Source organism: Pieris brassicae, chromosome 3, assembly GCF_905147105.1.
Source record: "Pieris brassicae chromosome 3, ilPieBrab1.1, whole genome shotgun sequence".
NCBI lineage: Eukaryota > Metazoa > Arthropoda > Insecta > Lepidoptera > Pieridae > Pieris > Pieris brassicae.
In genome coordinates, this window is record NC_059667.1 from 3,925,083 (window position 1) to 3,951,838 (window position 26,756).

At 35.6% G+C, this 26,756-nt stretch overlaps 1 protein-coding gene and 1 non-coding gene across 2 annotated transcripts in view; both read right to left on the minus strand.

The window, feature by feature from the left end:
• Positions 1 to 26,756, minus strand: part of LOC123707269 (whirlin) — a 59,009-nt gene that overhangs the window by 25,377 nt on the left and 6,876 nt on the right. The window contains exons 2-14 of the mRNA XM_045657170.1: positions 25,160 to 25,323; positions 24,449 to 24,659; positions 24,054 to 24,286; positions 21,836 to 21,989; positions 21,110 to 21,240; positions 15,072 to 15,230; positions 11,984 to 12,109; positions 10,525 to 10,691; positions 8,407 to 8,590; positions 6,413 to 6,520; positions 5,786 to 5,842; positions 5,228 to 5,316; positions 4,515 to 4,581 (exon numbers count right to left, since the gene is read on the minus strand). Of these exons, the coding sequence (XP_045513126.1) occupies positions 4,515 to 4,581; positions 5,228 to 5,316; positions 5,786 to 5,842; positions 6,413 to 6,520; positions 8,407 to 8,590; positions 10,525 to 10,691; positions 11,984 to 12,109; positions 15,072 to 15,230; positions 21,110 to 21,240; positions 21,836 to 21,989; positions 24,054 to 24,286; positions 24,449 to 24,659; positions 25,160 to 25,303 (1,830 nt within the window). The 5' untranslated portion in view covers positions 25,304 to 25,323. The remainder of the gene's footprint in view (positions 1 to 4,514; positions 4,582 to 5,227; positions 5,317 to 5,785; positions 5,843 to 6,412; positions 6,521 to 8,406; positions 8,591 to 10,524; positions 10,692 to 11,983; positions 12,110 to 15,071; positions 15,231 to 21,109; positions 21,241 to 21,835; positions 21,990 to 24,053; positions 24,287 to 24,448; positions 24,660 to 25,159; positions 25,324 to 26,756) is intronic.
• Trnap-cgg lies at positions 3,159 to 3,230 on the minus strand. Its single transcript has one exon. It is a non-coding gene; the product is annotated as a tRNA-Pro (tRNA).

The following is a 26,756-nucleotide window of genomic DNA, read 5'->3' on the forward strand; positions in this document are numbered from 1 at the left end:
TGGTAAGAAACTGATTTCTGACTGAATCTTTATGTAAATATTGTCTAGTTGAATAAAATATAGGATTTTTTAAACAGCATTGTAGTTTGTAACGATTAAAACCTTTAACTAACCGTTTATATACAAAATATAAGAAAGTATTTACTTATTTAGAACAATCGTCTCATGGCTATAAATGCATAAGGTTTAATCTCAAATTCCATTTGTTAAATAAGGAAAGAAATGACGTATCGAGGTAGCGAATCCATGAAATAGCTCTTCGGCTTTGACGTCACCGCATTATGTGAAAGCACAGTTAATTTTGTTAAAAGCTTTCCACGTGTCATATGTGGTTTAATTCATTTCAATTACGAAATTTAAATGTTAGAAATCTTTCAATGTCAAATTTAAAATAATGTAATATTTTGATAAACATATAACTTTGATTTATTAAACAATTGGAAACTCTTAAATTCTTTATTTAATCTTTTAAAATATCGAAAATAAATATTTGTTTATTTCATTTGTATTTCTACATATTTTAAACTGTATATACACATAACAAATTATATAGGAAAAATAAACAGTTATTAATAATTTTCGAAGAATGGAATACGTATTTATAATAAAAAAACAATTTATATCACTTGCCGGATGGAATAATCTAAACAAATTTTAACGTTTAGTGTTTTTTTATTATTAAACTAACAAAAATTAAGAACACTCTGAAGTACCTTTAAGATAATTCTAAAAGTCTCCTAAATTACTGTTTGTTATAACATTATACCTTTCTGAAAACGTATATTACACTACCAATTCTTTAAAGGCCGGCAACGCACTCGCGACCTCTGGCATTGAGAGTGTCCGTGGGCGGCGATATCACTTAACATCACGTGAGGCTCCTACCCGTTTGTCCCCTGTTCTATAACAAAAAAAATACTAACTGCTATTAGCCACAATATTTATTAATTGCTTTGAATCTGACATACTCCTATTGCGACGTTCACTCTCATGATTATAGTCTCAATACAAGATCGTCCTTCAAAAACCCTCTTTAGCACTTAGTAATATCAACATCTTAAACTACGGTCAAGTAGTTGAAAGCAGCTTAAAGGCTCTGTATTTTTATTGAGTTATTTGAGAAACTAAAATGCGAAAACTTTAAATGAGGTGTAGTAAAAAGATTATTGAAAATATGAGTGTAATTGGCGTGTATGATCTATACTATATTATAGATTATAAAATCTTTGTGTATTTTATTTAAATAATTCTGCCGCCGATGGACACTCAATGCGAGAGGTTAGCGAGTCGGCAAGGCACTAATATTGATGTGATCCCAATTCTAGGTTATGAGCGACCACTTTACTTAAAATATATCACTGAACAGATGTACTTAAGTACCTCATACCCCTTAAGCTTACTTCACAGTATTTCCTACAGAATATAGAGGAGTATTTTAATTAAAACTGCGGTATGAAGCTGCAACAATCATGACCTGTCAAGAGTACGTCCTTTGTCAGACGTAGGCTGTAGAGCTTTTGTTCTAAGTACGCTTAAAATCAGAGGCAACTTGAGTTTACACCGCAATTGGGACAATTGCCTTTACGTATTCTTAAAGTCGGCTAGTGTGACGGATACGCGAAAAGAATTATTGTTACGGTTAAACCGCTTAATCTAATATTTGTTTATTTATTTAAGGATTTTGGTTTTGGTTTTAAACGCACAAATAACTGCAAGGGTTCGATTCACAAGGAATCAATATTATTGTTTCAGATAATAAGGAACAGAAAACCGATCATCTACTAGCCTAAAAATGTTTTATTTTATTTTAAGAATAGATTTGCAAAAAATGTAAAATACATATCTACTACTACTACTACATACTAATTAGAAAGTGGTAGGCAGTATTATATACCTTTTAGAATTGTCACTAGCATGAAATCCTGATAATACTAAGTATAATTTCACGGCTATCGTTATTTCATATTTGAGCGAAAATCATGTAAGTAACTGAAAGGATAAAAATCCTCATAACCGTATGAATTGCGCCAAAACACAGCACATTATCGCCTTGCGCATGCGCTAAAATGGGTGCTGCCAAAGATAAGTAATAACCAGAATATGTCAAAGAGATGACGTGCTTTGTGTTCTTTCCGCCAAAACCTAAACCTCCTTGGTGAAATTAACTTCTAGGACTTTGAAGCGTGAACAAATCTAATCCATAATCAGATTTTATACATGTTATGTAGATAATATTAAATTCATATGATCTGGGACTAGACTTTTTTGCACGTCATCAAGAATACGTTACGGAATTTGTCACATTACGATAAAAGAGTAGATATCAAATAAAAATAAAATCTTTGTCTAGAATCGTATTTGTCTCTTTGTGACTTAATCCAAACTGACGCGCGTCACGTTTTAATTTAGCTGTGTCCCGCATGTTCCTAGTCGTGTAGCAGGTCTAAGTTAAAACTTCTAGAATAATATTCTCATGAAAGTTGCAAGTAAACAAGTAATAGCAACAAAACGACCTTTTGGATTAGGAAAATAACTCATCGGCTCCCCTATATACTTAGAAATTGAATACCATTTGAGGCGTGTACGTACCTTTATTGAATGCTTTGTCCTTATTACTCTCGTATATCTTTGCAAATGATTAAACGGAACAAAACAATCATAGGTATTAGCTATAACAATAACGTCAAGATGACTCTTATAAGTAATATAATAGAAATTAGAATCACGATTAAATAATAGTGCAAAACAATATATTATACAAATTAACCTTTAATGAATTATGTATATATAATTATAAAATGATTTTAAATTCCCTGCAGTTTTCTTTGCGTCGACATAATTACGTGGAATTCTGAATAGAAAATAAATAAAACATTAAGAATTACTATGAAACGCAGCTATGTTGCAATTAATTTTTCATTCTTGAACTAGTCGTTAATTAATTACCACAATTTTCATGAATTCTGCTCCTATAAATAATTTATTTTACAGCGCAGAATACGGTTAAAAAGTCGAACGTAAAAAATAGTTGAAGATATTTTCCGTATTCAACAAATCAAAAATATGTATTCTACCATTATATTTTTTTTTAAATTAGAAATTAGACTTAAAAATAAAAGTATCGATAAATAAGATATTAAAAAATACAAAAAAGAAGTGGGCTCGTCCGGGATTTGAACCCGGGACCTCTCGCACCCGAAGCGAGAATCATACCCCTAGACCAACGAGCCGATGAAATAGAATATGAAATAGTGCATTAGATCCTCGTTTATTCATTCAACCGAACTCACATTCCTACGTTGTATAACATTATTATGTCTGCAAATTTACAATAACCAACAAAGTCATCGACTCTCAATAATAAAGTTTTATTTGAACCTCAATCAAATTAAATTTAGCCGAAAAGGGAAGTGGCCGCTATTACCGATATTAGGTACGTTAATTTCGTGACCACTTATATAATTTTGCCAGATTTACCCCACCAATTTGTCAATTAATTTAATATGGAAATAACGGCCATGGGAGGGTCTAAAGCTAGCCGTTTCTTCATGCAAAAAGGTAATGTGAATGAAAATAAACTCAGTGCTAGTGCCAAAGTGTCACTCGTATGGCTTGAAATCTATGCAGAAGAATAAGAAGGGTACTACAAGCACAACAGTCAAAGAAATGCTGTTTTTTATTCCTCCCTTTCATGGGGTTTTTAATTCGCCACTGGATTTACGTAAGAAGATGGAAAATTGGAGCTATTCATCAAGAATGTCACTGATCTTTAAAACAAAAGGTATCAGTAGCCGCGCAGCTAGTTGCAGCTGCTATATTGCGAGTACAGATAATAATTACTGAGCGGTATTGTTAATTTTTAAAGAAATTTACAAAGTGATTTCTTGCACAGCAACTGCGATTAGCTATTAATCCGCGCGACTGGATCAGCACCCGTACTCTATAACTTCCAATAGCAACAACACACCCCGGCGTTTTCGTATGCAAATTCGATGTAGTTCTCTCCACACCCGCAGCGCTGATGTCGCATCTTTGGGATATCGCCGTAAAAACGTAAGTATAGTTTATGGAAGTTACAGAGTAAGGTCCCTATTTTTACCACGAACACCACATAATATGTAGTTAACGTAATATATTTATTATTAAGTAAGGATAGATTTTTGTATAGAAAACTTGGGTCTGTGAACTAGACATATTTCGAATGTCTACAAAAATGCTTATAAATATCGAGCAGTTACAAATTGACTTTGACGAATATGATTACGTAAACTATCGTATAGTTCATGCTAATGGTAGTGTTTAGTTTTATAATAATACTACCGTCCTAACACATATTAGATAGCGAATTACGCTTCTTTAGTAAGTAATTCATTTAAATTCATACAATACGCATCAAGAGTGAACTGTCGTAGCCTACACCTAGGAAGGAAAGTGAAAATGACACCCAGGACACTACTAGCAAGAGTAAAGAAGTGATAGTGAATAGATTAGTGTAGTAATTCTGGCAAAATCACCTCGTGAGGAGGCTCCAGGTCGTCTTCCAAAGGTGGCGCATCTGTGGCCCTCCAGGCACGGCCGCTCCTGTCCCACACAACACCTCGTCATACTTTAGCACGTAAACGGTTGACTTAAGTCGACAATAGTTATTTCGTTGATATGTATCGTAATGTATATGTATATAAAATCTTATACTTTTTCCCACTTAATAAAATTCCAACGAGTTCCTAAGCTCGACAATACACTGTTTACCGAGTTTACGAGCATTTAACTTTAAGGTATCCGTAGGAGCCCATCAAACGATTTATTATATGTTTTTATGTTACTATAAAATTATTCTGATATATGTTTACTGAGATAAGAAGGTTTTTTTTGTTGAGATGCATTATTGCGTTAACAATCCATTTAACTTGATGGTAAGTGATAACCATAGTCTACATCTGCTTCATTAACCAGTTTTATTTATATTTAAATACGAGCAGCTATTCCCTGTTGATCCCTTGTGATTGCGAGGTATCTAATACGGCTGACACAAAAGAGTTAAATTCAGAAGAGTCTTACGAAGAGCATTTTCTCGATGATATAAAAGAGCGAACTGAAGCGGATATCCTTAGATAAAAGGATTTCAATAGCGGCTTAAAAGCCATCGCCAGAATTGTAGCGACTGCAGAAGTGAGATGGCTAAAAGACTTGACATCTAAATGTAATAGGTTTATCTTGGTGCCTGTACCTGTAAGATTCGTGGGGCGGAAGACCCAAGCCGGAGTCTTCAGATGGAGAGCGGTGGTCCACCATTAGAGGTACTTCAGACGGCACCTGCTACAACAATATACTACACCTCACCTGACCATTTTATATTATTCGGTAACACGACTCTTAGTGCTTTAGGTCATGCGAAGTATGAGCGCTTTCAAAGACCTATCTGTCCCTTTTCCTATAAATTCAATGAGAAACGGTTCTCGTATGATCGAATTGTGTAAAGTAACAAAATATACGTTTAGGCTTTGCTTACATAGAGGCTTCAAACTATGAAACATGACACGATACAATACACCATTTAGAACATAAATTAATATTTAAATTAAGATCTCAATAGCGACAACCTCTATTCTATAACTGTAGTACTATCACATGTAAAGCATGCAGTAAAGCTCAATCGTATCATGTTACAAAATGACCAAAAATATTTATAAGCAAGTGAGTTTAATTAAAATTGAATTTAGAATATTTCTGGTCAGAGACAACAAAAGCATGCAAAATAAAAAAGGGTGTATTTCAAAGCACTCACCGGGTCGTGTAGATCATGCATTGTTGATGAAGGGAGTAAGTGTCTTTCGCCGCCGCGCTACGGAAAACAAATTAAACTATTTAAGCTGCGTTCTAACTATCTTTTGTGTTGTGTGCAATGTGCTTAAGTGCTTAACAACCTACAATTTTTAGAATAAGTGCTTAGTACTTATCCTTTCATAGTATTCCTATGTGTAAACCACTCAAAACGGAAATGGCTACTATGGGGTAGCAAAACGATTGGCTTAGACTTCACAAACTTGTTTTAAGTTTCACTCATTTGTGCATTGAAAAGTTCTGATAACTATTTGGTCCTGTCCTTGAACTCTATAATCTAGCAATATTTATTAGAGGATACTAGTTTAGGACATTGCAAGTTCTGTGTTAGTTATAAATGAAACAATTATATTATTTAGCATTTCACTATAATATTAATAAAGTGTTACATTGATCTACATTACTAATACGGGTAGAAGCGTTTATGGATACAAAAGTAGCTAATATATTTCACGGTTACACTTTACTACAAATGGAAAAATTGGAAAGTTACAAAGGAAGTTGAGTTCTATGACAATTAATAATGTCTGTTGACCTTATGATGGTGACTGTTAAGTGAGTGTGTGTATACCTTTAAATGGTGCTCGGGTGGTGGTTCATCTCTTCTGTAAACCAATTCATCAAACCTCGGTCGATCTTCTGGTAAGAGGAACTCCCGTATTTCAGTAAGAAGTGAATACTGCAACAATACATTAAGTAATTAAATGTTTTTAATATAACAATTGCCCATCGAAATCTTGAAACTTAACCTATGGATAGAAATATTTATTGTGATATAATTTGTGATTTTTTTAAAAAACAAACAAACATTATTAAGAAAATACTCTGAATAAATTCATTTTTTCCCTGAAGTCCAGAAATTCGGCCCGGTAGAATAATGCATTGCGTATTTAGTTGCAGTTCTATTTTACCGTTCCCAATATCTAGTAATTGTTCAGAAAATATTTGTGCTGATAGTTTGTTATTCGTTAATTTGTTTTACGAGTAAACATGCATTAATCTCATCCGCAAAAGTAGAGCGAGGTATAACCGGCAAGGTCTGTCGGAAATCACCAGACAAATGTAAGATAGCACCACCGAAAAGTTTATCACTGCCGTTTCAATCCTGCATTGTTCTATACAATGCTTCGAGTGAATATTTGTGAGCCATTATGCATCCCAAATTATTAATGAATTCTTAATCTATTCCACTATTATTTTTTATGTTAAATATTGCGTTTGGTGCAATATGAATGCAGCTTGCTAAGCTGAATGTTGAATGAGCCGTTCGCATCTATCAAAGTAGCCGCAATGCCTGACGATGTAACTGCCAATGCGATTTTCGGTTGTGACCGTATTTCGACAAGAATCAACGATATTTATAATGTCTCACCAGTTCATAATCCGACCATAAATACATGTTTGTTATGCTGTCAGTAATGGCTCACTGCCCACGATAGTTGTTGCTAAAATACTATAGTGATATTGTTTTTCTCGTTGTAATCGTTGACTAAATCAGTGGCTGTCGATCAGGTGATGGTATAACCGCCATCTGTTATAATCGTTTGGAGCTAACGGATAATTGTGACTGACTGGCAAATGATAAACAAATAATTGGCGATAAAATAATATTGCGCATATAAATTGAGATGTAAGTTGATTGTATCCTATCTTTTATGTTAGATCAAACTGCACACGGTGTGCAAATTTGTTTGAAATCGGTTAAGTAGCTTAGGAGTCCATAGCGGACAAACAACGTGATGCTTCAGTTATATATATTAAGATAATGCATATTAGAAAATTATACTATAATTACTCGAGGGTATAACATAGACAAGTTATACATATGTTAGTATATGTGGTGGACAGTGGGTAGCATGTTTGTGTAATTACTCCTATTTTTTTAATGACTTTTGGTTGTTAAGCTCTTTGGTATATCCAATTATTTATAAACTCTAGTGTAAGTATAATAAATTAAACAAGATACAAAGAATTCGTAAAGCATTTTATATTACATAAATATAATTTTTACTTGCTATAGTAATAAATTACAAAAAATATTGTGTTATTCCCGTATGTAGAAACTATATTTTTTCCTTTTTTTACGAATGGGTTCACCCTCTTTGCAGCTATAAAGACAGATTTATGTGCAGACCCAAACGTCAATTTGTTCGAAATACGAAAACCTTTTTACTATTTAACTTGCTGAGTCGGTTTATATTGTAACAAAAGGACATCAACCAAAATTAAAAAGTTATTAAAAAAACCTAAATTGTTTATATTGCAGTGTTGGCCAAGTGTCGTAAATATCGCAATTTCATCATCAGGGATTTTGGGATGTAGTAGGTTTGAGCCCTGACACACAGTGCATAGCCGCACCAATAGATTTTACTTTCCATTTGCGCATTTATAAATTCAATTTCTTTCATTCGCTCGTACGGTGAAAGAAAATATCATGATGAAGAGCATTCATATCTATTTCGACCTATTCTCATACCGAGTACTGATATAAATTTCAAATCAATCAGACCGCTTTGAAGCAATGACATTATGATTATTTAAATTTACTATAAAACGAAAACTAACCTTTTGGGGTGTATCTAGAAGATCTCTCAGGACTGTCAAGAACGAGTCCGGTGTAAGTCGCCTTGCGGCGTACTCCTCCATATAATACGCCATCGCGGGGAGATCACTCTGAGGCAACAGGGATTTGGCTTTCTGCTCCACTGCCACTGCAGCTGCACCTCTGCGACGCCCCCAACCGCTAATTCTGTGTTCAAAAGTCATCGAATTAATTTAGGAAGATAATTTTTTTACCCAGATATTAAATGCATTATAAACGTCGGTGTTAATTAATCCATACAACACATGGTTAGTTTACATTCCTTAATATTAGTATTAGCTGTGTTAGTATAAGTTTTAAAAAAAATAAGTTTCTTTTTTAGTGGTCTAGTTTTTGTATGGCCCCTTTGAGGGTAAAATACTCCTCCATATTTTTCCTTTCCTCTGTCTTGGACAACACTCATCCAGTTTTTCCCCGCTAACTCTATTTTGTCATCCGTCCCTCTTTTCTTTTGTCGTCCTATACATCTCTTTCATTAATAAAGCTTTAATAATAATAAAAACGTCGTTGTACTATTGAGATATGATAGTTAATAAAGGCGTCTGAACTAATAATTTATAAAACTTCCTCATTATTTTAATATTTATATAACTTGTTTGGTATTTAAAACATTTATATTTGATGATATATCTAATGAACCTGAATTATGCCGATTTTAAGGTTCATAATATAAAATTGTTATTTTACTTTGGTTTCTCAAGACTTCATTCTACACGTTATCTATGGTTACATTTATACAAACCACAGTGGTTTTCTAATGTAACTGTTTTCTAATGTAATCATGATTTTATTACGTCAAAATCTGTTATAACGACATCGAATAGACTACTCATATTTGGTGGTAAAAACGACATAGAATTCAGCCATTGATTTTGGTCAATATAACCGGTATGTTGTCCTAAACGATGTCGTCGTAAAGGGTTTTATCTGTATATTATTCTGTAAAATAAATAAATTTAAAAAATATATAGGTACAAAAAGCAACTTTACTGTGCAACGAGGAACTTTATACTTAAAGCTATAAAGCTGAGAAATATTACAGTTGCGAAACTTTTATCATTACGTTTAGGAATATAAGAATATTAAAATGCCTAGAGGCACTGAAGGACTGAGGAAATGTTTTGAACTTTACGTTACTTTAAGGCATTTTCTATTTTTTTATACAGCCCTGTGGAATGCAAGTATTTGCTCGCTACGAACAAAAAGGATTTTTAAAACTTACAATGAGCTATTGGACAGTATAAAAGATATGGTGTTAAATAGAATAAAGCCTTAAATAAAGTCGGCAGTCACGCGAGACGAATATGTCACAGATTGTAAATAACATGTCTGATAATTCACGTTTATTTACGTGTGTATAAAAAAGGTATGTCGTAGGGATTGGTGCGAGGGCAACATACATAGAGAATCGTTTGGGGGTAAGTATTATATATGCACTTCTTGTACTAGGTGTATTTTTTTTTGTTCCAAATAAAGGTTGCCTGGAATAAATCGCTTGTTAGCGATAAGGCCGCCCGTTGCCTTATAACTTGTGTTGCCTTAAACTACTTCTTTTATATGTATGTTTTTGTATAAGGTAACAGAGTTTAAATAAAATTATAAATGTATTATATATATTAAAGAATTCTTCATCTACTTTACAGAATTGAAAAATTGTATTCATATTCCATAGTCACTAATTATAAATCTGAAATTGTTTTTAAAATCTAGTCAAATAGCCCATTGCAATATGACTTACGGAGCCTCCATCACATGTATTTGTATATTGTATGTAATAATTATTGCTACAGTTCTAAGTCAAACACATTAAGACGATCGCCTATTTGATGTATTCTTAGGTTTATATGTACGTAGGCAAATTTTGGAGGGTAAAATTGTTTATAGACAAACTTTATGACAGAATATATACTGTATAATAGTTGTGCTAATTTATTGAGTGTATATAGTTCCTACACCGTTTTCCGGGATCATGATATGCCTGACAATAATGCATAAAAATTAAAAAAAAATATGTTAAAAATCATTCAATCTCATAAACTTCACACTGCATCTCTTATTCTCTTTTTAATATAAATAGTTACTTAGGTGCCGCGTCCCGCTCTCCATAGGCCGTGCACGCATGCGGCACTTTGCCAACATCTCTGACCAAGAGAGACATTCTTTTGTGGTATTTGAGTTGTGCGACTGCTTCATCATGCGTCACGTCAACGAACGACTGTCCGTTCACTTCTAGTATTTGATCTCCAACCTGGTAAATGAAATAATATCATATTTTTTTTATTAAAAATTAAGTAGACGAAGACTACACAATTCTGTTAACATCAGCAAGCTTACCACGTAATGGCCAAAGATTGACACCGTTAGTGAATAGTTGGCTAACTTAATAGTTTGATAATTGGTACTCCCTAAGAAAGAAGCCTAATAGCAAAATTTTGATGAAGAGCTCAGAGTTTTCAACGCGCTTATAACGTACGCTTTGTAATTACGTGGTACGAATACTTAATAATGAAATCGGAATCGCTAATTCCTATTAGAATTCCAGGATAGAGATTTATAAAAGACTTAATTTGTTAAAAGCTCTATAAAAAGTAACAGATGTCTTAACGCCATCTCCTGTTTTTCGGTTGTACATAAAGAAAAAAAAATTATTTTTTTCTTAAACTCAAAATCTTCTACGCCTAAGTACTCCTAAGAGTATCACAATTGACATAAGCAAATGTTTGTATCATTTAAATATCATGCGAAGCTACTATCATTACCATAAACTATATTGCAAACAACTTTATTATAACCCCTTGTCCTCAATTTACATTCTATATTTGAAATTCGTAAAGGAAAACATAAAAGTATTATGTTCCGAAATTGAATTCATATGCCGCCTTTACGACGGATACAATTTTATTTTACGATATTCTAGAAGCCGTATCGCTGCGATAAACGAAGTTTTCTTTTCTGCGACCTTTCATGGCTTACTTAAAAATAAATATATATAAAGCCTTTATATACCAGTAACATGTCGTTGCGTAACTCTAATACAGAAATTAATTTGGAAATCCTAAAATGATGATAAGTCTAATAATTTTTACCCAAATGATCTTTCGAATGATTAATACACATACTATTCCAATTTCAAAATGTTACATATGAGATAAGATGTTGAAACCGCCCCGTGTACAATTTTACTAAATATGTAATCATAAATGGATAACTCCTGTAACAATATACATATACAAATTTATGTTATGCATTAATGTATGTAACGATAAATCCGTATGCTTGGCTTTAATGAATTTCTTTCGATAAGCGAGAAAACTGAAACTAAACTAGTTTATTACCAAATTTTGACAGCTTGTGTCAGTTATGTCGGATGTTGAAATTAATGTGGCCTCTTTATTAAATAAAACTGAATAAAAGAGAAGTGTGTTTGTCCCATACGTGCTAGGGCGCTAGAAAACTCCATAGTATGAATAAATTTAGTGACATGTAAAATCTAAGTCAATGTGCATAAACAAAAGTACAAATAACAGAAATAAGTTGTACCATAAGCCCTGCTCGATCAGCAACAGAATCCTTGTCGACTCCAGTGATATAGATACCAAGGTTGTACTCCAAACCTCCACGAATCATTAGCCCCAATGACTGCCCTGGTTCGATGCAAAGGTCCACCTATAGGGTATAATTCGTCAAATTAATCAAAAATAATTGTTAGATTGTTAGTTAGATTGTTAATTTGTGATAGATTATTTTGAGGCCAGGCCAAGATTTCGAATTTATTTTATGAGAATCAAATTGAATTCTAGTTTCAAGAGCTGTCAAATCATATGAAGTTTGACATATTTATATTTATTTCTTTCTGTATCTACTTAAAACGATACAGAAATTGGAATACTGACATTATTGTATATACCTTCTAAAAATTGATACTAAAAACTTAAAGATTGCAAAAATTAAGGTTGCAAATATATTAGGGTTTCGTATTTAAAGCAAACTTTATTTGAATAAACTTTTTACTAATCAGCTAAGTAAAACACGTAACAAACACGGCTCTCAAAGTCCTTAAAATCTTGTTAACTATTTCAAGAATCAAATATAAAAATTTGTTCCAGTGTTACGTATGAGAGCTAAATAACTATCCTTTATGTATGATTCTCTTAGACACAGACTACAAATACGTTTAAATAATTAACCCAAACCAAAATATGAAAATTCGAAATTTAAAAAGACATTCTAAATTTATATACAAAGTCCCGTGGGCGTCTCCTACATAGTTCCATAGATTAATCACAGACATCGTATAATGTATGCTATACGTGTAATGGTCTAGTTATTGGCATACCTAATTGCGTAGTATCGCATTCCGTCGGATCAGCTGAATAATGCGGTTGGATTACGACAATATTGTATGAAGCCTTACATGTGCTTTACTTAGATTGAATAGGTATTATCTATTTACTCACTGAGGTTCAGTGCGTCAAAATAGGGTCGGAAAATAACGACAATATGCTTCTGGGTCTAGAATATATTCTGTACATAGTTATCCCAATTACAATGTATTTCAATATATTTAAATTCCATTCAAACTTCAAAATCTTTATTTAAACAAATGAAACTAATAATTCTTTATTATTAATATGTAATTCATTTATTAAGACTTTTTTGAAACAACAATTTTGTACTAATATTGTTAATTAAAATTTCACTACCGCTCCGTTTATTGGTACTGGGAATATGAAAATTTAATTAAAATCTGCTTTAGGCCGAGTTTGTTTAAGGAAAATTAGATTTACCAAAAGAAAACGTTCTTCTAACCAAAATTGAAATATTACGTAACACTTTAATTATGTACCTCTAATAGACAGAAACGTATGAAAATGCATTCTTTGAGTTCTATTAATTTTTTTTGAACATATTATTTGAGCTGTACAATACACGCATATATAACAATATTTTTTATACGTATACAATTTGCAACGTCATATTTTATTGTACTTTTAATTTTAATTTAGAACTTATAAATAATAGCTTATAAAAAATACAATCAAGTATGTGGAAGCGTATCTACTATACTAAGAGAAAAATATCATGGTTTATGTCACACTTAGATATAAATATATAGCGCGATATTTGAAAACCAATTGACGCCTAGTTAAGGCTAGTGTTTACTCTAACGCAGATGTCAACTAAGTCTGTGTATATCAATAATAAAGTTTTATTAAGCTGTAAAGGCATATGTGGAATTGCATAGTCTCGAAATTCTCGTCTCGCCCACAGTCCAATAAAACTTTTCTTCCATTACACGTACATTGAAATTCACTCAACCTGAAAACAAAATACAATAAAGTCTAGAAGCGCCTGAAGCTAGGAAATCTCTCTCCCTAGAGCTTTGAACGGAGCCTTCATTTTGAACTAAAACCGGTTCACAGTCGCTTCTACATATATGTATAAGAGTACAATTTATTGTTTTTTTTTTATTTGCGGCCGAAGTAACTGTTTAAGTAGACTTGTACGAATATAGAACACTTAAAACACTTTACACTTTTAGCCATAAGGTACGCGCATTTAATTCTAACAGAATTTGTTGAGAATATGTAGTATGTAGCTGTATGTAGCCATAATATAGTATGTGAACTGTGAACACAGGAATTGTGTCCGTAGCATAGGTATTAAATATCTGTCTGATAGTTTTTAATACGAAAATGATAACTTGAATAGAACTTGAATTGCATAATCATAAAACCGTCCCGACGTTGAGCAAACAGTAGTTAATATAAAAATAATTAATGGACGCTACAACCTTTATGGGTCTCGTAGATTGCACCTGTTTCATAATTAAAATAGTGTAATAAAACTGATTAAATTATTATTATTGTTTGATTACTTGGTATTTAGAAAATAAATAGAAGTGATCGGAGCGTCTCTGAGTCAAATCGCATTCCTTATCATCTAAATCGTAGTGAAAACTTAAACGTTCTAGAAAAAATCTCAAAATCGGAAATCCCAAGGGATCTGACCCATTTACTGGCTAAGGCGTTAAGAGAGGTTTTTAGCTCGGCCCTCTTCTCTCTATTCTGATTGCTGATTACTGATATTTATGGGCCTTTGTTATTAGAAACGCAATAGTAACATTTAAAAACGATTTCAAACAAAGCTATTTTTATTTTCATTTGAGTTTTCATCAGAGGTTCGCAGAAAACGAATTAGATATTTTTTCAAATATGCAGGTTAGTCACAGATCAAACAAATCCTCTAGATCTCAAAATTCTTACTATTTAGTAGGTTTACAAAATTAACACATAATAAAACAAATAAGACCCAACTCGACATTATATTTTAATATTTTCAATATTAATTTAGTGTAAAAGTTTCCACGACTGAAAAGCAATAACATTAGCTGATAACTAAATTTAAAAAAAAGGCATCTGTGATGCTTACATTTCCGCAAAAAAAAGTTATATAATCTATACTGGTACTAAAAGAGGAAATATTTATATGTTTGAAACCAATAATATTAGACCGTTTATTTCCAAAATATTACTTTCCATCAGTGCGGGACAGGCAGGAAAACATAGATATATAGAAGAGTCTGATAAGGATTGCATCTAAATAACAATATTGTAAATAACATTACCCGTCGTATCGAACGGTCTTTGCTAGCGGACCGGGGTGGTTTCAATGGTGGAGGGGATGCTGGTCTTCCATACCGGTCCATCCAGGAACAGGAAGCCCGCCCCACCAGTGCTCCAGCCGTTCGCACCATCATTGTGAGCTGACGACACGATTTAAGCATCTATGGAAAAGATACTACTTAGAATACTTAGATAATTTGGTACACGAAAACACCACAGTACAATAAGACACGACAATTATGTAAATGGCTACGAATAAATAACAAAGAAAAAAATAGATGACGAATACGGTATGATTAAAAAAAATATGATTTGAACAACAAGTCTCTGTTAAAAACTTATCCTTACATTGCCTGATGAATATAATGCAGTTAAGACAAATTTTAAAAATAAATGTTCTGTTCATTTCAAACGGGCCGTTCAAGTATACGTGTTATAGGGGGAGGGAGGTGATTTTTTTTTTTTTTTTTTTTTTTTTTTTTTTTATAAAATAGGGGGCAAACGGGCAGGAGGCTCACCTGATGTTAAGTGATACCGCCGCCCATGGACACTCTCAATGCCAGAGGGCTCGCGAGTGCGTTGCCGGCCTTTTAAGAATTTGTACGCTCTTTTCTTGAAGGACCCTAAGTCGAATTGGTTCGGAAATACTTCAGTGGGCAGCTGGTTCCACATAGCGGTGGTGCGCGGCAAAAATTGCCTTGAGAAACGCTCAGTCGTGGAACGTCGGACGTCGAGGTGATACGGGTGGAATTTTGTATTTTGCCTCGACGTCCGATGCTGAAACTCAGCTGCAGGTATTAATCCGAACAACTCCTCTGAACACTCTCCATGGTAAATGCGGTAGAAGATGCAGAGTGACCCCACATCTCTACGCAACGCCAAAGGATCGAGCCGCTCGGAGAGGGATTGGTCATCGACGATTCGAACCGCTCTTCGTTGGATACGGTCAAGTGGAAGGAGCTGGTACTGGGGAGCCCCCGCCCAGAGGTGAGAACAGTATTCCATGTGGGGCCGTATTTGCGCTTTATAGAGTTGCAAGCGGTGGCCCGGAGTGAAGTACCGTCTCGCCTTGCTGAGCACACCAAGCTTTTTGGAGGCTAATTTAGCCTTTCCCTCCAAATGACCGCGAAACTGAACGTCGTTCGATATGTCAACGCCAAGTATTCCGATGCTGGCTGTGGCTTCAAGAAGAGTGTTTTCGAAAAGAGGAGTAGCGACAAAGGGTATTTTTTTCGCGGAAAACGCGCAAACTTGTGTCTTCTTGGGGTTAAATTGGACTAGGTTTAGTCTACCCCAGTCCGAGACTCCACGTAAAAGAGTTTCGACTTCAGACACAAGTTTGTTCCGGTACTCATCGACAACTGCCCGAGAAATACCTGCCCGGCCAGTGTAAAGAGTATCCCCAGTGCTGTCGTCCGCATAGCAATGAATGTTGCTAAGTTGCAACATGTCATTGATATGCAGAAGAAACAGGGTCGGGGACAGAACACAGCCTTGTGGGACCCCAGCATTCACGGGTTTAAGGTCGGAACATGCTCCGTCGACGACGACCTTGATGCTCCGATCGGCTAGAAAGCTGGAGATCCAGTCGCATAATTTCTCAGGAAGCCCGTAGGCTGGTAGCTTCGAGAGCAGTGCTTTGTGCCACACCCGATCGAAGGCTTTCGCTATGTCCAAACTAACCGCTAGTGCCTCCCCCTTGGACTCAATTGCCTCTGCCCATCTATGAGTAAGGTATACTAGAAGGTCACCAGCTGAACGACCACGACGAAAGCCGTACTGATAGTCGCTAATCAGCTGGTGGCCCTCTAGATAACTCAAGAGCTGGCCATTAATAATGGATTCCATTATTTTGGAGAACAAGGAGGTTATTGCGATTGGGCGATAGTTGGATGGATCAGTGCGATCGCCTTTTTTAGGGATCGGATGTATCGAAGCGGTCTTCCAGCACTTCGGGACAGTGCCGAGCGAGTACAGGTACCGGAAAAGGCGCGTCAGGACCGGAGCCAACTCAGGAGCACATGTACGCAGCACAATTGGAGGGATACCATCCGGCCCGCTCGACTTATGAATGTCCAAGGAAGATAGTGCTCTGCGAACAGCACGTTGCTGGAATGTGATTTCCGGCATTGAGTTATCACACCGCGAAATCGCCGGTGGTGATCTCCCCCGGTCATCCAAAGTCGAGTTGGACGCAAAGAGACAGCCCAAGAGGTCGGCCTTCTCCTTCGCAGTGTGGGCGAGCGAGTCATCCTCTCTGTGCAGCGGTGGTATCGATGGCTGACAAAAATTCCCTTGTACAGCTTTGGCGAGAGACCAGAAGGCTCGGGTCCCAGAAGGGAGTTGGGCCAATCTCTCGCCAAATCTGGCGATGTGCTCTGACTTTGCCTTAGCGATTTCCCGTTTGAAGGACCTGGAGGCTGAGTTATATGCTTTTTTATGTTCGCTGGTATTGGCATCACGAGATATCGCCGCCTCCGCCCATGCATTAAAGCATTCTCGCTTTCGACGCGATGCCGCCTTGCAAGAACGCTTAAACCAGGGCTGTGACCTGCCACCGATCGGCACCGCAGAGAATGGAATAAAAAGTTCCATGCCCTGCAGAACCACTTCGGCGACAGAGGCAGCGACGGAATCTGGAGCTTCCGACGAAAAGCACATAGGCCCCCAAGGGTAGGACGCAAAGAAAGACCGCATCCCATCCCAATCTGCTGACCGATAGTGCCAAATACGACGACAACCCGAAAAACGGGGCCGAGGAGGGCGCGTAGTAGGCACAGTACTCCGGACCACACAATGATCCGATGAACCCAATGGCGGGTCAACAGAGACTTGATAGGTCTCCGGATGTGAGGTCAGCAGAAGGTCCAACAAAGAGGGTTTATGACCATCCACATCTGGTATTCGCGTAATCGCAGGGACCATTTGTGACAGGTCGTAAGCTAAAGCAAAGTCGTGAAAGGATCTTCCCGCGTGATCGGTGGTTTCCGAACCGAGCCAATCGGCATGGTGAGCGTTAAAATCGCCAAGTATCACGATTTCAGCGGTAGGAACCCCTTCGAGCAGGGAATCTGTAGCCATTTGGATGTGCTCAATGAGTCGCTCAGTTTCGGTATTTCCGCTATGGGACCTATACAGGCATGCGTAGAATCGCGGATGGTCATCGCAGTCTACGCGCAGCCAGAGGCTAGATAGGTCCCTTCCTTCAAGCGACCCGAGGCGACGAGAACAGATATCCTCTCTGACGTACACGCAAACTCCCGCCCGCGGCACAAATGAATGTTCCAATTTGTACCCCGGGTAGGAGAGGTAGGAAGTATCAGCCGGGAAGGATATCTGAGTCTCAGTAAGGAAGAATAAGGCCGGCTTCGCAGTTTCGAGGTAAAAGTGAACCGCGTTAAGATTAGAGTTGAGCCCCCTAACATTGGTAAAGTCCACTGAGAGCGTGGAAGGGGATGCCTTCGGTAAATTCTTCCGTTTGCCCCGAGATCGAAACTTATAGTTTTTTGAGCAGTTTTTGCCCACCCCAGAATACGAAGGGCAGCCTGTGCATCCACCACCGAATACTGATTGTTCCGATGATGGACGCTCAGAGGGGGATTCTCCACAGCGGAAACGTGTGGTACCCCCCTGGGGTAATCTCTGTTTAAACTGCATCTTCATACTCTGGGGGAGGGGGGAATTGATGGGCTCCGGGAGTCTCACTCACCGCACGAAACGCGAGTACAATAAGATGAACCTATTGCATCACTTCACGCCGGTTTTCTGTGAGACAGTGGTACTGCCCCGGTCGTGCCTGCCCGATTGGCTGAAGCCCGAAAGCAACAGCATGGCACTCCCACTAGCTAAAGTGATTCGGTGATTACGCCAACAATAAATATTTACTTTTTACACATATTACCCACACATTGTCTATGCTTAAAAAGGAAATGCATTTTTACGATTCCTACAAAACATCATTACGTTTATGTACTATTATTTTCGAGAGCTTTGTTTACTTTTGCTGACAAGAGGAGGGGGGGGGGGGATAAATTGCAGTAAATCTGCTTACGTATTACCTGAACGGCCAAAATAGAATAAAAAAACTATACAGCAGTGTAGTATTGAAAGTATATTCTCGTAAAACGTATACTTTATAGCATCATAAATTCCAGGTAGCCTAAGAATTAGGACACTAGTGTAGCGTAGACGCCGTGTGGCGTCGTAAAAATTTACTGCACGGTTGGCTACGACTTCATACACATTTATCTTTTATAAGATATGTGCAAGTTGGTGTTACATGTAAAATAAATATCAGAAGTTATATTGGCAATTTTGGCTCAAATTAGAATCAGAACTCGATCCGTCTCCAACTCGACCGTCATTTTCGATTTTGCATCAATTTACAGCCTACTTGATTCATGATGAAATATCATCTGATAGGTGGGCCGTATATTGTTCTCTTAACGTTCTCTCTCTCTATACTACTTGATAAACATTTAAAAACAGTTTGGAATTACTGGTACCCCTAAAACTACACCAAATTGGTGTTAATAGAGTTTAATATAAAATAAAAAAACGCGCATTCGAAAGTTTTAAACGGATTCTAAACAAAACCTTATTTATTGTGTCAAAAACAAAAGAGGTACCATTAAGCCAGCTATAGGTAATAAAACGGAAGGGCGGCATCGAATGTCCGTTTGGCTTAACTGAGTTCAGGCACGAAATAATTACATTCACCAAATGGCACACAGCTGGTACGCTTAATTTAGTTGCATTTACATTCCACATCGAAAATTTGGATTTGGCTTACATGTATATCATATATTTTCTTCCGTATTCACCATGAGTAAAAATTACTTTATTCGTAAATAAAAACTTTATAGTAACATATTTAATGGGTAACATAGTGTGTGAAAAAAATAAACAATTTAAAAACGGACGAGAAGAATTGGCGATAAACTCTTCGCCACTCTAATCGTCAACTTATATGTTTTACAAGTAACATATAAGGAGGTGTTATCGTTACACCATACTCCACAAGTCACTAATAAATTATCTTAGTGCAGTATAGATGCTATCGAAAGCTATAAAAAGAACTTTCTTTACACAGTTATGTCATTCGTTAACTAATAGGGCATTAAATTTATTATCTCAGTGTTTAGTTATATATTATATTTTTTAAATTAACATTTACACGCGTAAATTACAAAATTGTAATACATACTAAAGTCCAGCCACCGTTCGTTATGAATGACTCACCAAAAATCTTACATCGTTGTCAAATATAATTATTATACTACTATTAAATTGCCTAAGGGCTGATATAACATGCGTACTTACATATATTTTGAGAGAAATGTGTGTGTGAATAGAAACATTGTAAGGATTTACCTAAGCTCTTACTTAGTATGCAGTATATTCTTGGCCTCGAAGACTGACATGAGATTACACCGAGGAATATGAATTATGTTGCTAAATACGCTCAACAAATTTCAGTTTTTCATTTTACAGCAGTAAAATCAGCATTTTCATATTAGTTCTTTGCTTTCGTGACCTATCAAGTGATTCACAATGTCCAATAAATATTCGTTATATTGAGGGCTCACAATTCCCTCAGGAGTTGATTGTCAAAAGTCCAAAGCTAAACACACTAAGGAACGTATTCTAAAAGCCACATTAACAAACCACTTTAGACTTGCTAAATCAATTCCAAAAATAATGAAAATAAAGAAAATCGTACTCGTAATAAACTGTAGGTACACCGGTTTTATTTAGAATGAGAGAGAAATTGATGAAATGAATGGCTAATTTTAATATATAAGCTTTTATAATATACATTAATAACACTGACAATTTATTTATCATCTAAAGAAACAAGTCAGTATTTTAATTAAAACAATAATAATGCTATAGAGTCGAAGAGCGTTTTTATCAATTAATTTGGTTCTACTTGCTGACATGAAATAAACAATATATTTCAGTGTAGTTATATAAATACTAATAATACATTTTCATTCTAAATCTAGAAAACACCAATTAATTAATACTGAAACCTTACTTTGAGAGCATCTTCGTGTGATATTCCCGAGAACGGGGTCCCATTGACTTGCAAGATGGAGTCCCCAGGGCGAAGGCCTGCTCGCTCTGCTACAGAGCCCTCCTCAACTCGAGATATGTACACACCAACGCCTGAACAAAGATATTAAATATTACAAGCCTCGACATCTTAGATTTATAAAGCTTTAATTAAATATATATTATTTTTTATTTTAATGTAAAAGTTGATAACATTTTTATTATCATAAAAAAAGAGTAAAAAACTGAATCGTATTGACCGAATTTGAGAAGCATAATCATGGATTTGATGAGATTATATCGGATGAAAGCCTTTGATCAGTGATTGGATCGCTTTGTTTGACCGCCACGAGTTCTATTTATATTTGAATCGATAAACGGGACTGCCTGCTACAACTATTCGCGTTTATTTTGTTCTTGTACCCACGATTCTGTGATCGTGGGTGAAATTTATTCGATAAAAAAACAATATTTTAAAGATGCGTGATAATAGTTCTGTATTACATACTTTATAAATAAATCAAAACAGAAAATCAATCAATAAGTAAGCTATATTTAGAAATGTTAATTTAGTGTCTCTTTTATCGACAATTATTTAAATAAAGATTTGTTTTACTTAAGTAGATCATCGATTACTTTCGAAACAATAATTATTTAAACGAATATTTATTACGGGATCTCTGCGTGAAAATGTATGCAACATATTTACCAGCTTCCTTTCCACCCTTGACACATATCCCAAAACCATGTGAGTCAGCAGGGTCTCTACTCATGGTAACAGTCCGGGTGGCAGGCTCCGCCGGCGGCGCCGGCGCACCTCCCGAGGAGTACGGCCTTTCTCTTTCAGCTCCACGATAGATAGCCTAGGAGGAAAATATTAAATGCTTAATGCACTTCATTATAAGACAGTAGCAGTTTCGAAAACATAAAAGAAAAAATAACAAGTTGGTCGAAATAATCCTATGAACTGAAATATTATTCTCTGATTCTTCTGCTTCTCACTACTTATTACTCTCACAAATAATACATTAAGAATTTCAAATTATACTACATTATCTAAAAGTAGTTACAATACTATTAATACAGAGTAAAGAAAACAAAAGAATAAAGAGTATTGTATTTGACACACGGAATTAATTTTTAGCGCTTACTGTTAGCGCTCGACCTTAAATATCAAAAATAAACATATTTTATCTGTTTTTTAGGTCTATTTCTAAAAATACAAGGTAAGTTTTTCATTGTTTCATAGTTTAGTCGTAATAATTCATGTTAAACAAACTTGTTATTTGATGAAACTAAACTTTATAGTTTAACATTTATAACGCCAAACTATAGGTATACGTCGTACATATTATGCAATGTCAATTGATATTGCGTTAATGTATGTCAATATCTACCAAAAGGTTTAAAATTGTATTTATACATAAGACTTTCCCTAATTCATTAGTTATCGGTATGTTTCTCGTTCGCCGTCGTATTAACCGCAAAGTTCCAGATGGGATTATATTTTAAGACCAATTCAAGCAAATTACACATTTTTTCATGATGTCGCGAATATCTATCAAAGACCAAGACACAGATAAGTAGTTTACCAATGTTACCAGTCACCTAATTGGATTTGACACACCCAGCGTGCTAGGTAAGTTAGTATAAGATTCGTGTGTTAATTACCTCATAATTCTCGTTGGAATCCAATTTGAAAACAAAATGTAGGACTTCAGTTCACTAAACCGCTCAATAAATGAACACATCACGCACCGCTTAACGCTTTCAGGCATTCATTTTTCGTCGCTTTTGTTTTCATCGATCACTCAGACCTACTTCGATCACCTACTTTCGATTCTATTTTTAAATTTTATGCCGTTTATACAAGTAATTCAAAATATTCTACAATTCTTGAAAACTATCCTTATTTATTTATTTATTTACATACACGAAAATAACTATTAAACTTTTACATCAAATTTGAAGTACGTTAATGTGTATATATTTAACAAATATTACGTAGTTCCTGTCGCACCGATACTCAACTGACTAAACTAACAATTTGATAGCTTGTCTGTGGGGTGGTTGCCTCCACCTATGAAAAGCAATACGGAATGTCCATTTTATTCATACATCGAATACAAAATTTAAATAGCATAACAATTAATAGACTGGTAGTCTAGAAGCGTTTATTCATAAATCTATTATGCAGTCGATGATCTTATTATGATGATTTTAGTAAAGAAATAAACATTACCTTTGGAGGGATAGAATAAATAACGTATATCTTTCATTTAATAACACGTAAATATTAAACATTTAAAAACAAAGTGAAAAAAATAGTCCTGGTGTTGTACCTTTAATGCTGGCAGCATTTTACCACTGTATTCCGATATTAACTAATTAGGTTTTTTTGTACGCAGATGAAACGAATTTATCTGCGTATGAGTACTATGACTGAACGATAGGAAATGTTCCTCATAAATCCAATATTATTACCTAGTCTAGGTCTTATCTATTTCTTAAACGTTTGCCAACGTGGTCATGAATAAAGTAGTGATATCGATCACTCCATCGAATTATTTACGCGTTCGAACCTCGCGGCCCCCGTGTCACTATTTTTAGCTTGCATGAACCATTTCTTTTAGTATTTTGATAAATATTTGACAAATGTGTTTGTATTAATTAAGAGGAATATAATTACTTTTGCATATTCGTAAGTGATAAGTGAAAAAAACGTGCAAAGTCAAGTTAGATTTTTCGTTTAGAAACATGGATCATACGGATTGGGTATAGTGTTGACTAATTAGCTAAAAATGGGCGAAAGCATCACCGTTGATTCAGGAATCCATCTCCATCCAATAATCATATACCATAACCTGATTATTTGATGGAGGAGGATAGATGGAGATCCTATACTTGAGTTTTTAAGATGCTCTTACGTGATGCGTTGTACTGCTTGGACTACTTGCTGGTGAATGCCGCCGTGTCGGTAGAGGTGCTGGTAGAGGAACTGGTAGTGGTGCTGGTGGATGTGAGGGTGGCAGCGCCTTCCCCAACGCAGCAGCACCACCTTGGCCGAACAGCCTTAGCACTTGCTCTGGCGATATCGGCCGTTTCTTCCCATTGGTTGCAGATAAATGACTGGTACTATTTCGTAAACTTGTTGCACCTGCTAAAGAAAGCATTCTGTTATTGAGGACCACTTGTTAATTAAATATCTTAATAGCTTACTATTAGGTAATCCTGTAAATTTTAATTCCTTAAAATTTAATTTTCTTGGTTCGGGATAAGAAAAGGTTAATCGTCAAAACTAATATAATTATTTTATACTAACCGGCGCTATTCGCTAACGTTGTAGAGCCAACATATGGAGTACGGGAAAGCTTTCCTGGATAATGTGAGTAGGCCGGATGGTGCCCGTGGGAGGAGGCCGGTCGCTCCACAATAGTGTATGAGGTACCCGGCGGGGAATAGTAAACCCCACCTCTAGCTCGCACCCGGGCATCTTCCGCCTCGTAGCTCGTGTGGCGGTTGTCCTGCAACCACTGGGTATATCCAACATTTCTCTTAAAAGGGAAAGGAATGAGGAAATGACATTTCAAATTTGTTTCAGCATCTTCACCTCAGAAGTGCTATAAATATACACATTATATACATGTAAATACAATGCAGATAATAATCATAAAAATGCTTAATAGTATGTAACTTAAAATAATGAAATGATCCTATTACTGTTATATAAGGTATAAATAAACAGAAATTATTTAAGCTATACATTGAAGCTAAAGCTGTGTTCAGCTTTGGAATTAAGAGTCTAGAACTATACATATGTTTTTTATTGTAATATAAATACCTATACGATACCAATCACAAAAAAAAGACTGGCGGAGAGTTTATTGCCTGTTCTTCACTTCCGTTCTATGCCCTTGATTTGAGAACTGGCAATAAATGTAAAGCTAGAAGTATTTAATATATATTTCTTTTATGACGTTCAGAATAAATGATTTTTTACTTCGACTCTTACAATATTAAATTTCTATATTACCTGCTGCGAGCGCGAATGCCTGGCGAGATGGTGGGCGGGCGGGTGCTGCGGCGTGGCGGAGCGCCAGCCGTAGGCAGTGTAGGGCGGCGGCCAGCGCGCGCCGAACTCCGCCAGCTCGGAGCCTTCGCCCTCCCCCGACCTCATGCCGGGGGCCACCTTTTACTCTGCAAAAAAACAAATTTTTACCTTAAATTAAACTTCTTTAATGTAGATGAACGCGAATTTATTACATTATTTACCAGATCTTCAATATACAGTACTCGCGTATTTTTACTTTATTTTATTTCACTCAAGATTACTTAATGTTGTACATAAACACACCGTAGGTATGAAGATAGTGTAATTTTAAACATACCATGAGTGTGTGGCCTCGCAGGCTAAATGTTTTAGTACAGTGTAGTTGAGGTGAACGTATGCATTCACGGTGGAGGTGAAGGCAGCGATCGAAACCAAGTCGAAAGCCTCATAAATCTGAAAACCGCACCCAGGTGTTCTGAGTGCTACTTAATTACCCAAGAATGCTGACTATCTACTATGTTATTACCGAATAATTTATGGTTCATATAATTTTATATCTGTTATTAACGTTTCTTGAGTTCTTGCCAATTTTCAGACCTTTTAGTAGGCACAAAGAGGCTCTGCTAAATATCTACGTAATGTTGAGAATGTTTTATTATGAGAACATATTTAGTTTTTTGGCATTTTTTGAATAAACAAAAGATGAACGACGCTTTCAGTGTTTTTTGTTGGCTTCAAAAACATTTTTGCTACCTTAAATTCCCACCAACATGATACCAAACCCTACTTTTTGTCTGATACGTATTCATGCCCATAGCCCATACATATTTAAGATAAAAATGTATGAGTACAAAACTCTTCTACATCTACATCTATGTCCTCAAAACTCATAACTTGCAGAACCTATTGACATTTCGTGTAACACTATTACTCTTTTAGTATATATTGATTTAAAATAAACATTAGGCGAACAAACAAAGCCAAACTCAAATATCCGGACACACAAAAGAGCCCTAAATCCGCTCATAATACAAGTTTATTGACAACATCAAAGAATTTTGTCGCTTCTAGGCAAAACCGCACTGCGGTATTTCGTATACACGTTACACTGTCAGCACCGCTTATCATTATCAATACGGGCTAAGCCATCGTGCAAAGAGCTTTTTTCTCAAAGGCTTTGCTATCGTATAGTTGTGATTTTGATCGTTACATAAGATTCCATATACTTTTAAAATACAAATTTATCTGCTAATGATCTGGATCTTAAGAAATAAATAGTTGAAGACTGCATTCAGTCTAGTAACCTTTAGTAATAAATTATATATTTAAAATAAAGCTTTATTTTACTAAATAATTAATGTATTGTTAGTTAGGTAAATAAACCTATAAGAAATGAATTATAATTGAACGAACAAAGAAAATATTCAAAACAGTTTAGTAACTGGTTTCTTTAATTTATGTAATTGTGGCTTCAGCGTTTGACTCTCATACCTGAGGTCGTAGGTTCGATCACATGCTGTGCACCAATGGATTTTCTTTCACATTTAACATGAGCTCGAACGGTGAAGGAAAACATCGT